Genomic DNA, 13193 nt, shown 5'->3' with positions numbered 1-13193 from the left:
TGGTTATAAAAGAACTTTTATAAGATTAATATTCTTACCTTCCAAAAGAAAAAGAGATTAGTTCTTAAATATTTTTGAGTCACCCAGTTATTAATACATTTTTTTAAAAAACTTTCGTAAACCTTATCTTCATCAAGAAGCTAGACTGATTTAGTAAAAATTATCCTTTCAATAATTATGTTTTATCCATTCATAAACCCAAATTCCCAACAACATATCAATAAATTAATTCTTAGATTTTGATGGTAATTAAATAAATAATCTCTTAAAAAAATAATTAATCATATTAATAAGTTATCTACATTCAATCAAGTTTGTTAATTTTAACTAATAAAGCATAAATTTAAATTTATGTAAGAAATATTTGTAAATTAAATGGTTTAAGTGTTAACCATTATTTTTTTTGTCACCATGTTCTTGAAACTTTCATGATAAATAATTTTCATGAGAGAAATTGTATGACTACTTTTAGTGTGATTTTTCAGTACAATACTCTTTTTCATCAACATGTTTAATATGGAATTTAACTTAATACATTCTTTTCTCTTGATTAACATAATCCACAAATGTCCTACAATATTTAATTCATGCTATGTGACTTTCACTAATTAATAGTTTTAATGACAATACTTCTAACACAAATGATATTTTTTCCATCAGTAAATGTTCACATGCATGGAAAATTAGTGAACTATTGTCTCCAAAGTAAACTTCATAATAAATTAAGTGTATAAAAAGGAATTAACAATATAAATCTATGTTTGTCACAATTAGTACAAAAGACACACCTATTTATTTCTCATATAAAACATTTATTTATTTATTTTAATAAAGTAAACATATAATAGGATTATCTATTTTTTTTCTATTTACTGAATTGGATTTGTGTAGGTACATCCTCGTTATTTTAGAGGAAATTTTATAATAAAAAATAATATATACAGACTAAATTGTATAATAAATTTATTTATTTGAAGAAAAAATATATAAAAAAAAATATAAAATATCATTTGAAAAATAATAAAAATAAAAAGTATTATTATATAAATTATTACATAAATAACAAATGTATTTTATGACAACCCTTTCTTTTAATAGTTGCTATCATCCAAACCTAATATATTATTATTTTATAATATATTATTATTTTAGTTATCAATAATTAATATATTTTTTTAACCTTCTAACAACTAGTTAGAAGTTTTTTTCTTATACCTCAAATCCCTACCACTCCTCTTATCCAACGGCCGAAACTTGTTCGACCTTTATCGCCGTCACGCCTTAAGTGCCGTTTGAGTTTCAAACTTTTGTTCCCCTAGGTAACGTTCACAACAGCCGTTAAATGACGGGCTCTGAAACAACGCCCGCACCCCTAACGGTAATTCACGCGACGTTACGTCGGTGCTCCAACATTTATTATTATATATTGTTATTATTATGGTTATGTGTATATTCGTCACACATACACTCATTTACGTAGTAAATAAATAAAATTCTATTTTTTTTTAAAACTAAATTTCAATTTCCATTGTTTCAACGTTCGAGGATTTTTCGAAACCTTAGCTCAGAGAAGAGAGATAGAGAAGCCATCGTGGTTTCTCTTCTATGAGCTTCACTTCGATTCCCGCCACTTCTCTGCAAGCATAGGTACTTCACTGTTGGGAGAAATCACGATTCTTTTTTTTTTCTCGATTTATTTTTATTTCTTATCTGTTTCCGTTTTTTATTTATTCTGCCAAATTCAGATGTTAATTTCCTTTTATTGATTTGATCGAGTCTTTCCGTTTCCTTTTGCTACAAAGACTCCGAATAGATTTTGTTTGAGTGGAGCGTTACCATGTTTCGTGTGAGAATTCTTTTGGGGAGGGGGTATTGAAGGTTTTGATCTGATAATAGATTTTAAGATCTGGCTTCTGCTTAAATTTGTCTTTCACTGTGAAAGTTTAGAAAATTTTCAATTTGAGCTGGGTTTTTATGATGTTTTGATGGTTGGTGTACGGTGGGTTGTTCTGAGAATTTATGCTTTGTTTTTTTTTTCTTTTAACAAATTTTCTTTTAAGGATATGAGCTATGGTTTGTTTATTATGATTTTGAGCTCTTGAAGGATATGGCTGAGGTGGTGAAATCGGAGGAGTGTTGCCTGGAGAATAAGCAGTCTACTGCTGCTTCTTGCTCCTCTGTTTCTGAAGGCAGTGGCAGTGCAATTCACAAGTCTCCTGGGATATGTAGCCCTGCATCCACATCACCTTCCCATCGGTAACATCCGTTAAGTTCTTTACTTTTTCATTGCAGTATCAGTCATGAACTGTGATCATTATGCTCTACCTTGATGGCAGTTTTCTTTGCTGCATGTTTTATACCTATGTGGAGTGACTGATTCCCTTCATACTGTGGAAAATTTTCTCCACAATGAATCCTTGCTGTGTTATATATGCATTGACTTTTGTTACATGAATGTTTTTGGCACAGGCGGACCACTGGTCCTATCAGGCGTGCTAAGGGTGGTTGGACAGCACAGGAGGTTAGTCTTTACTCATTGGAGACAGATGCTGATTTTTTAATCATCAATTTTTTTGGTTAGATATGTTCTTGGTTGTTAGCAAGCTGATTAAATAGTGAATTCAACTCAGTTGATTTTATTTCTGTGCAAGTCTAGTTCAAAATTGTTATGCTTGTCCTTTCAATTATTGCTGGTCTTATAGAAGTTAATCATAACAAAAATTATTATTATTTTTCTTAATATTTTATTTAACATGATGCAGGATGAAACATTAAGGAATGCTGTGGCAGTTTTTAAGGGAAAAAGTTGGAAGAAAATAGGTATTTGTTAATAGTTACCGCAGTTAGTCCTTCGGAGTTCTGACATAACTTGTTATTGCTGAATTACTTTTTTCGAGACATCTGGTTCAATAAATCACTAATGACCTTTATATGTGATTTTCAAATTCATAGAAGAAATGGAATACACTCTAAGATTGATTATGTATACGAGGAAATGAAACACATTCAAGCAACATGTGGGCAATCATCAATGAAATTAATAATTCATTGATTACATTTGTATGAACAGTAGAGGGAAACTGTACATTCATATTAACAAGCTAAAAAATGTGCTTCTTTTATTGCTTTAATGGTACATGCTTGTGTATAGCTCTAGCTCACGCATCTCCCAATGAAGATTCTCAACCAACTGTAGTTACAACAATACTGTCTGCACTGGTAGTTTTTTCATTCCTGGGACAAGGTGAATATGTGAAGTGTTTGGACCAGTGTCACGTGGTCTGTTGCTCATGAATCCAATATCCATAACTGGGTTGAAGGTAGTTCAGAGATATTTAATCGAAATGGGAATGGGAGCTTACCTGAATATGCCAAAACAAATAAGTACCTGTTGGTTTAGGCTTCCAACCCTTTGTATCCCTTCCTGATTAGTTTGTTGATTTTCAGGCTTATTCTCTTTGTTAGTTCCAGCAACAGCAACAAGAGCATGTCCTTTCTTCTTTGCATTGTCCCCATTCTTGATAATAAGAGGTTTTCGATGCACTTTCCATCATTTCTCTTGGGTGTAATGTGCAGTAGGTGCATGTGCTCACAATCCATCATTCTTCTATTTTCATGTTTTTGAAACCACTTCAATACGCCAGCCACCATAGCTGAACTGTCAATAGTTGGGGTATCTGACATTAAACTCCTGCTGTCTTTCACATTGTGAAATAGTCAGCACGTCACTGAAAATTTAGTTTGTTGTTTTCCCAAAATTTGAATTCTGATTTAGTAAAGCTGGAATTAATACCAACAAGGAAGTATTCAGTTATGCTCAATAATTTTCTTCAGAACTGTTGCGTTATCAGAGCATTTAGTTTTTATCACTTTATAATGATCTATATCATCATCCATAGAGACTTCAGTTGATTGTGACATTCAATAACTGTTTTGATCCCTTGTTTCGTCACTACTGTTATCCACTATATTTCTTATACTTGAACAGCCTCTTTGACTTTGGAATAGGTTTATTGCATCCCATGTTTCATCTGCAGTGTTGAGAACAATGCAAGTGTCTCTAATTTCTGGGATCATTGAATTCCAGAGCCAAGCTGTTATCATGGAGTCTTCTATCCCATGCTGCAAACTTAGGGTCAACATTGATAGGCCGGTTAGTAGTTAGGTGAATCTGATTTCCTTTTCCTTTCAACACTGTACAGACAAGTTGAGACCATCTTTTATAGTTCTTCGAATTCAGCCAATACACAGAACAGATACTTAGCAAAGCCCACACCACATGATCAAAGTTTGTAGGTTACACATTGATAAACCGGTGCATATATGTAACTGGAAGAAGAAATTATCATGTCATGATTGCCTATCGGAAGGAGAATGACAAGCAGAGAATTATTGGCACTGAAGGCAAATTGACTTTGGAAGGATTTTAGGGTTTCAGTAGAAGGTACATGAGATGTAGTCTGTCAGGGGACGGGAAGAGAGAGTATCAAAAAGGTATACTCTAGAAGGAATAAGACAAGTAATAAGTGATTAGGAGGGTAGTATAAATAAGAGGGGAAGATAGTGGCGAGGGATTATGAAATTTCTAACAGACAGCTGTATTTCAGTTGCAAAGTGAACATTTCCTTGGAAGGGTGTTTTCCCTTGAGAAGTGAATCCTTGTTTTTTTAATTCTTTTCCACTGTCTGTACTTCTCTTTCTTTTTCTTTCACCAATCAATTGGTCCAACCTAGTTTGGAAAAGCTCTATCACCATCTAAAAAATTTGGGCTGGTATACATGTTTCATGAAAATACCAATCAGTTTATATATACTGGTCTGTACATTAATTAAGGAAACAAATTTTGCCTTCTCTACACTGTAGTCCCATGTTTTCTGGATTTACACTTATTACTAACTAATTAGGTATTACAATTTAATTTCATGATAAGATAAAATAAAATATATACATTCCTGAAATATCACATGGATTCCCACAGTTTTTCACTTCTTTAGAGCTCAGAAAGTTAGAATGAAACAACCAAACCACTAAAATTTCAAACTTGTTTTTGCATCTTTCAATATAATGTTTATTTGTTATTTGTTCTGTGATGGACTATTGTCATATGTATAAACCTAGTAATGGTCATGTGGGTTTCATGAAAACACTATGATCATTTTGGTGACATATATTTAAAATGTGGAATGCAGCCGAGTTTTTTCCTGATAGGTCAGAAGTCCAGTGTTTGCATAGATGGCAAAAAGTTCTTAATCCAGAACTTGTTAAAGGACCTTGGACACAGGAGGTTGAAACTTAGTCCTTTTCTTTATTAATTTTCTTACAATTTTATTCAATTAATAACTTCTCTTTACTTGGTTTACAGGAGGATGATAAAATTGTTGAACTGGTGACAAAATATGGGCCAACAAAATGGTCTTTGATAGCCCAGTCTTTACCCGGTCGAATAGGCAAACAATGTCGAGAGCGGTAAGTTAGCTGAAGATCATGTGCAAGTTATTACTCTTTGTATCTTCTTTTATGAATCTTTTTATTGATAAATAAATGTTTCCCTCTTTTTATGAATCATTAAATATAATTTTAGATTTGTTTCTTGCATACTTCACAACTTTTGGAGATCTTAATTTATTGTGAGTGGCCCTTTGTTTAAACTGACAATTTGACTACAAAGACTGGCTTTGAATATGGACTACTCAGATTATAGTGGTTTTTCCTTTTAAACTGTTGTCAGGTGGCACAATCATCTTAACCCTGAGATAAAGAAGGATGCCTGGACTTTGGAGGAGGAATTAGCCCTGATGAATGCTCATCGTATACATGGGAACAAATGGGCTGAAATAGCTAAGGTCCTTCATGGAAGGTTTGTTTTCTTTTAATTCCTTAGTTGTTATAAAGGAAATTAAGGTCATAGAAAAAAAAATCATGGAATGTAATCTTTGAGTTATTCGAATTGAGAAGTATTAGTCTGGGCTAGTGTCCAAAGCAGCTTTATTTTTCTGGTGGTGGTGGTACCTCTTGCTCTCTTTCAGTATTCATATATTCTTATATTTTTTAAAATAAAAATGCAAATTCATTAAGACTAGAAAATATTACCGGGAAATAAATGGGAGTAGGATTTTTTTTAATGTAAGACGGAAACGTGAAACAAAAAAGAAAAAAAATAAAATTAATGCAACAAAGCTACTTAATCCTGAACATCAAGTTCTGAAGATTTGTCCACCTTTTAAGGAGTTGACTAAGCTGTTCAACTTTCTTCAAAACATATTTAGGAGAAGCACTACATGGTATAATTCGAATAAGTCCTAGAGTGAATGACTGCAAAAAAAAAATGACCAAAGATACTTCAATGAATATATAAGTTATGTAAGAGGGATGGCACTCGATGTTTATTATCTGACCTTGTAGAAGATTTATTTTGTGATGGAATGGCATGCCATTTGATTTATTGCAACACATGCTAATATTTGCCTGTTATTTTTCTTCTGCAGGACTGATAATGCAATAAAGAATCATTGGAATAGTTCTTTGAAGAAAAAGTTAGATTTTTATTTAGCTACAGGAAGACTTCCACCAATTCCCAAGAATAGTCCACAAGTTACTGTCAAAGATACAATTAGACGTTCTGCTAGTAAATCAATACTTGTTTATTCAAATAAAGAATTAAATGCAGCTGTTGAAACATCATCTGAAACTACAGCCATAAGTAAGCTAGATGACAGTAGCAGGAATCAGTTTGAGTCCTCGGGAACAGTTAGAGAAGTTGGTGATTCTTCAAGTGTTCCTGCAAATGAATCTGCTGATTCTGACTGTGTCGAATGCAAACCTGGATCTTCCAACATTGATCTTAGGTGTAGCAACTCAGAACAACTGTCAAAAGGTAATTGGGGAATAACTTATGGGCCAAGACCTGACAATTCCGGATTCAATGGACACTCCACTTTTGAGCATTGTACAAACAATGGTGACATGAGCACTACAAGCTTAATTGGAACATCTTTGCAAGAAAGTCCGACCTGTGGTTCTCTGTGTTATGAGCCACCACAGTTACATAGTTCAATTCCCATAGATTCTCTTTATTTAAATTATATCTGCCAGCAGAATGAGTTTTGTTCGACTCCAACTTTGTCACCTATTGGTTTCTTCACTCCACCTCGTGTGAAGGGTGATGAATTATGCACTGAGACACCTGAATCAATTTTGAAAAGGGCTGCCAATACTTTTCCAAATACTCCTTCCATATTGAGGAGGAGGAGAACTGAGGTTCAAGCACTCACTAGTCCTAGTAAAGTTTTGAAGGTAGATAAAGATCCACGTTCTTCTAATGAAACAGGGAGAACCAATGATGATTCTGGTTCTAGGCATTTCTCCAGGAGTCCGGCAAGCCATGGCAATGTGAATGACATTCCCAGTAATAAGACATTCAATGCATCTCCCCCATATAGGTTAAGATCCAAGCGAACTGGGATTGTCAAGTCAGTGGAGAAACAACTGGAGTTTGCTTTTGACAAAGAGAAGAATGATGACAAGAGAAGCAATGTCATGACTGAAGATTGTCTCCATGAAAAAAAATTGGTTGCCACATAGTGCACAAAAATTGTAAGTCATTGCTAATTATTGTTTTTTAAATGTATTATGTTATCTTTCTGCTTAAGCTTTAAGGCATAAGATAAATTGCTGTCTAGTGGTGAATAAGCCAAGCTTTCTTGTAGGATGAAGTTGATCCAAAAAACAAACTCAATCCACTAGTAACTGATAATATTAATTACTTTGTATTATATATCTTTCTGCTTAAACGTTAAGGCATCAGATAAATGGCTGTCCACTGGTGAATAAGCCAAGCTTTCTTGTAGGATGAAGTTGATCCAAAAAAACAAATTCAATCCACTAGTAACTGATGATATTAATTACTTTTTAATCTCAGAAAGGATATTTTTATTATCTGATTCACACAGTTGTCTTTCTTATACAATTTGTTGAAGTCTTGTTTCTCCATCAAATGAGAAGACAACTTTTAGATGCTCAAACTAGATCTTATTTAATGGATTATCTCATTTTGTTTACTTAAAGTTTATTTATGCTTTAAATTATCAATGTTGATTGTGATAATCGTTTTCATATCACATTACTTATTTTGACCTATAATTGTGGTCCCATTTCAATCTAGATTCTTTTTGCAAGACACAAAATGATTGAATTAGCCCATTATGTGTTAGAAAATGTTTTTAACCAAAATGAGACAATTGCCGACCAAAAAAAAAAAAAAACCAAAATGAGACAGATTTTTGGTTGTGTTAGAATAGTTTGTATTATCTTCTAAGCAAAAGCTATTTTGTACTATATCTATCTGTAACTTAGAATCTTAGGGATAAACTCTATAATGTTTTTCATTTTCTTTTCTTAAGCTTCTATTGTAAGCAACTAATTTATGTGTGTGTGTTTGAATCTGTAGAGATCTCTCTCTCAAACTCTTTTTCTCATATATACTCTTTCAAGTTGGTACCAGAGCGGGTCGATCCTACTTTGTATATATTGTCCAAAACCACTATCCACTATCTTAGGTCATGTTGTCCAATGTCTTTGACTGTCATCTGTTGCATCCGGACTCTGCCTTTTTCTCAAACAACCACCGACAGCAACATGACCAGTCACAAAGGCTGATTGTCTCTCTTGCTTTGTCATGTGCCACTTTTCTATGTGGCTCAGTCAAGCGCATGTGGACCACGCACTACCTTCCCTTCCCATCACCGAAACACCATCATCTCGCCTCTGTCAGTTTCAACAACTTTTCTTATCCTTGTTCCACCCCTCATACTTAGCTTTCCGATGTTATGCAAGTGTTGGTTCTCTTGAAACCTATGGGGCTTCTCTCCCTTTTTATTGGTCTTATGATAGTCTATATGGTAGACCTGCCTACTCATTTTTTTTTCAGGGTCTACAACATTTACTTCAAAAAACTTAGTGGTAAGAGTTATTAATTTTGGTCTGGAATCTAACATACCGGAACTAAGTCACATTACACCTTTTAGATTTTGATATTTTTTTAGTGTCATTAGGAATACTTCATATGTACTTGAGTTTATTTAATGAAAATCATCCTAAACTTTTGTCCATCTTTATATTTTTCTTGAATGAAATAAAAAGTCAATTTGGATAGTTATCAAAAAAACTTAGTGGTAAGAATTATTAATTTTGGTCTGGAATCTAACATACCGGAACTAAGTCACATTACACCTTTTAGATTTTGATATTTTTTTAGTGTCATTAGGAATACTTCATATGTACTTGAGTTTATTTAATGAAAACCATCCTAAACTTTTGTCCATCTTTATATTTTTCTTGAATGAAATAAAAAATCAATTTGGATAGCTATCAAAATTTTCTAAAGTGATAATATTAAAGAATATTTTTCTTCTGATTTTTTATGCTATTTTGAGCTCACATGTTACATCAATCTACTTGTTCTTGTACACTTCAACAAAATGGGTATAGTAGAAAGAAAAAATGGTCAGTTGGTTAAAACTGCATGCACCTCTTATTACTTGGTGCTAATATAGTTCATCGTTGGGTGATGTTTTTCTTACTAACTTGTTTTCTTATCAATAAAATATCTTCTTCTGCGATAATAAAATTCCTTAATCCATTTTGTTTTCGAAATGAACCTCTATTTCATGTTACTTCCCATGTCTTTGGTTGTGTGTTTTGTACGTGACATGTTTCCAAGTCTGGACAAATTCTTGGCAAGAGCCATCAAATTGTGTTCCTAGGATATTCTCGCCTCCGAAAAAGGTACCACTGTTATACTTGTGAAACAGAAAGTACTATGTCTGCAAGTTTCATCTTTTTTGAAGAGACATGTTTCTTCTCTAGTCTTTATTTTGTCCTACATGTCTTATCGGTGGTTGAACCCTTATTTTTTCATACTTATGACAGTGGTACCCAACCCTCCAAGTTCCTTTCCCACCTTAAAAACTCACTTGAGTCATCGTTGCCTATCATCAGTGATTCATCCAATTTACATGATGAGTTCTTTTCAGCAAGTCCTTCACCATTGTCACTCAATACCATGACCCTTGATAATGAAGATTCCAGTTGGCCCATTCTTTTTGAAAAGGAACTCATTCTACTTGTAATCCTTATCCTTTTAACAATTATCTAAGCTTCACAGATTATTTCCTTCCTACTTCTCATTTATTTCCTCTATGTCTTTTACTAAAATTCTAAAACTGTGACTGTAACACTTTATCATCCTGGATGACAATAAGTTATGATTATTGAAATCTCTTAAACATAATCACACATGGACTCAGTTCCTCTACCACGTGGGCAAAAGATAGTTGGTTGTAGATGAGTGTATGCCATTAAAGTTAGGCCGAATGGTTAGGTTGATTGTCTTAAAGTCCGATTGGTTGCTAAAAGATATACTTAGATATATGGTTAGGATTACGGTGATACTTTTTCTCATCTAGCAAATTTGACTATTGTCCATTTCTTCTTTGCTATGCCAACTGTGGCCATTCACCTCTTCAACAAATTGGATGTTAAGAATGTTTTCCTTCATATGGGAGGAGGACACCTACATGGAGCAACTTCCTTAATTTTGTTACTCGGGAGGAGTTTGAGTTGGTTTGTAAATTGAGACAGTCTCTTAAAGTTCTCAAGCAATCTTCAAGTGCTCAATTTGGAAAATTTAGTTATATTGTTCAAATCTGTCTAAAATACAGTGTATCAAATATTTTAGTTTTTTATTGTCATACATCTCCTAGAAAATATGTTTTGCTTCCAACCCAAGATTGTCTGTCATTTTGTTAGAGAAAATTGTCCAATGAAATTTGCTTTAAGTTTGTTGATTCCAGATTAACTTGTACGACAAAATACTTGAGAGTACCTCATTCAATTTATATGTTCTAAGCCTGTCACAAAGACTAAACTAGATTTCAAGCTTGTTCTTCTCCTCCGATTTATGGGGTACAAAATGGAATCATTCTTTATTTGTTCCATCAGAAAAGCATCCAAACAATAAAATGGTTCCATGCCACTCACCATTAAACATCTAAACATCGTCCTTTGAATTATTGGTTTTTTTGTATAGCTTTAGCAATATGATTGAGCAGGTTTATTTACCTTTATCTCTTTTGGTAGGAGATGGTGTTTTCCTTGCAGTTTTTGTTATCTGATGATCAATCATCATCAGGCTAGTAGTTATGAGTCCTAATAACTATTTCTTCTGAATTGACGCAGGGATTATGATTGGACTTGGTATTAAAGCTGGCTGATTGTTTTCTAAATTGTTTGAAATGTTTACCAATATTATAAAGAAAATTCAGTGCACGGGTCACAATGACTTGCACTTGTCCACATAATAGTTTGCTGTCATTTCCATCACACCTCAGCAACAGTAGGGGTCTGGTATGTGTAGAATAAGAATTGAAATTTTCATTTACTTGTGGATACATATAGCTAGTTGTATTTATCAGAGATTTGTACAGTTGTCTTAGGACAAATAAATTTTCTCAAATGTCATCAATGTTCTTAGATTCCTTCAATCATTTTTCCAAATAATTTCTTGCCTGAGCTACTAATAAGTGTGTGATCCTTACGTTATCGCCCCAGCTGGTTTGATGTACACTTTACATTGAAATTACTCTGACAATCACTGAGGTGCTGCTATTTCAGAATGGAAATAGAGCATGTTCAATCTGAAATTATCATCAAAATCGAAGATAACTTATGCATACAAGTGGTATCAACACAACTTAAGAGAAATAATTAGTAGTCCTAGACCACCTTGACCATTCTAATATACACGAAAAAAATTTACTTTAACTATTTTTTCTTATAAATTTTAAAGTTTAAATGTATAAGCATTGGTTTGAATTTGATCCTTGAGAACTGTTGCATTAAAAGCTGTTACAGTGATTTTGGAATAATTTAAAAGCAGCGAACTACCAAGTTCGTGTAAGGGCAAAGGAAATTTGCAGTGGAGTGGCAAAATGCTTAGATAGGAAAGAACACCAACTTTATTGTGTGGACACTGACACTGAGAGAGGAAAGCTAGGGAGTAAATGAGATTAAATACCCACTTGTTCTACGCAAAAATGAAACTATAAGGAATTAACGGGTCTTTTCAAGGGGTAGATCATGTGGTTTAACTAGTAAAATGAAGAAAGTTTTAGATTAATTAGAGATAAGTAAGATAAATAATATATAAATAGAAGTAATCATAAATGTATTATTTTATGATTTTAGGTTGAAAGGGATTTCTTAATCATTTATACATGAATTTATTTATGACATTAAGATTGCATTTTTTCAGTGTTTTTTCTTGAAATACCTAACAAATGTAAGCTCGGAAGGTGATCTCATCCTAGTTAATTATTTTTAGTTTTTCTTTTAATTTAAGATATATTTTGTTTGTTTAAATTTTTAATCCAGTTTGAATTGGATTGATTTTGGCTTTTAATATTTTTTAGAAAGTATTAAGTAAGTGCTATAAATAAAAGCAATTTAAAATGTCAAATATTTTTATGTATTATATAACTAATGATAGTATAACAGTTAAAATATAGTAAAAATAAAATTTTACACCACTTGATAATTACAACTCACAGTTAGAATTTTTTATTTATTTTAATTAAATACTTTTATTTAAATAAGTACAAATTATGTGAATTTATAAATATATAATATAAAATACAAACATAAGTGATATTGCAAATTCATGAATAAAATTTTATACGTATGTGCAAGTAAATTTAGTTTGAATTTAATTGCACCTGTTTTTAACATCAAATCTGAAATACAACTCCATATAAAAAAAAAAGTATATGCTGTGTTCAATTTTCAGTTTTTACGATTTTAGTCTTTTAGATTATTTTTTTTTCTTTTTTCTTCCACTGAATTAGATAGGTTTATGAAATCAATATTACAATGTTTTTTCCTTCAGTATGGTTTGTGACCTTCTTCTAAACGAAAAACAAGTAGCAGGGATGGAAATAGTAATCTTTTCATTCTACTTAACCTCAGCGTAAATAAAAGGGATGACACAACAAATTATTAATTGTTTTTCATTTTTGCCAATTATGCTTTTGGTGAGCAAAAAATGGAGTTCATAACCTGATATTATTAGCCTAACAATAACACGATGGAGTAAAAGCAAAAATCACTCTTAAATAAGCACTTAGTCATCAAGGTTCTGC

At 32.5% G+C, this 13193-nt stretch overlaps 1 protein-coding gene across 2 annotated transcripts; it reads left to right on the top strand.

The window, feature by feature from the left end:
* The first annotated feature begins 1368 nt into the window (after positions 1–1368).
* On the top strand, positions 1369–11540 carry LOC137823709 (transcription factor MYB3R-3). 2 transcript variants are annotated; one of them, XM_068628944.1, is made up of 9 exons: positions 1369–1647; positions 2105–2256; positions 2470–2521; positions 2763–2820; positions 5190–5284; positions 5363–5466; positions 5729–5857; positions 6486–7593; positions 11236–11540. In XM_068628944.1, exons 2-8 carry the CDS (start codon positions 2108–2110, stop codon positions 7579–7581), a joined length of 1683 nt encoding a protein of 560 aa, XP_068485045.1. In that variant the 5' UTR covers positions 1369–1647; positions 2105–2107; the 3' UTR covers positions 7582–7593; positions 11236–11540. The 2 variants fall into 2 exon arrangements, with proteins under 2 accessions (XP_068485045.1, XP_068485046.1); XM_068628945.1 differs by having other exon boundaries at positions 1479–1647; positions 2096–2256.
* The last annotated feature ends 1653 nt before the right edge of the window (positions 11541–13193 follow it).

The sequence above is a fragment of the Phaseolus vulgaris genome, chromosome 8, assembly GCF_000499845.2.
Source record: "Phaseolus vulgaris cultivar G19833 chromosome 8, P. vulgaris v2.0, whole genome shotgun sequence".
Taxonomy (NCBI): domain Eukaryota; kingdom Viridiplantae; phylum Streptophyta; class Magnoliopsida; order Fabales; family Fabaceae; genus Phaseolus; species Phaseolus vulgaris.
The sequence above is the reverse complement of the archived record's forward strand: the minus strand, read 5'-3'. Positions and strand labels throughout refer to the sequence as shown.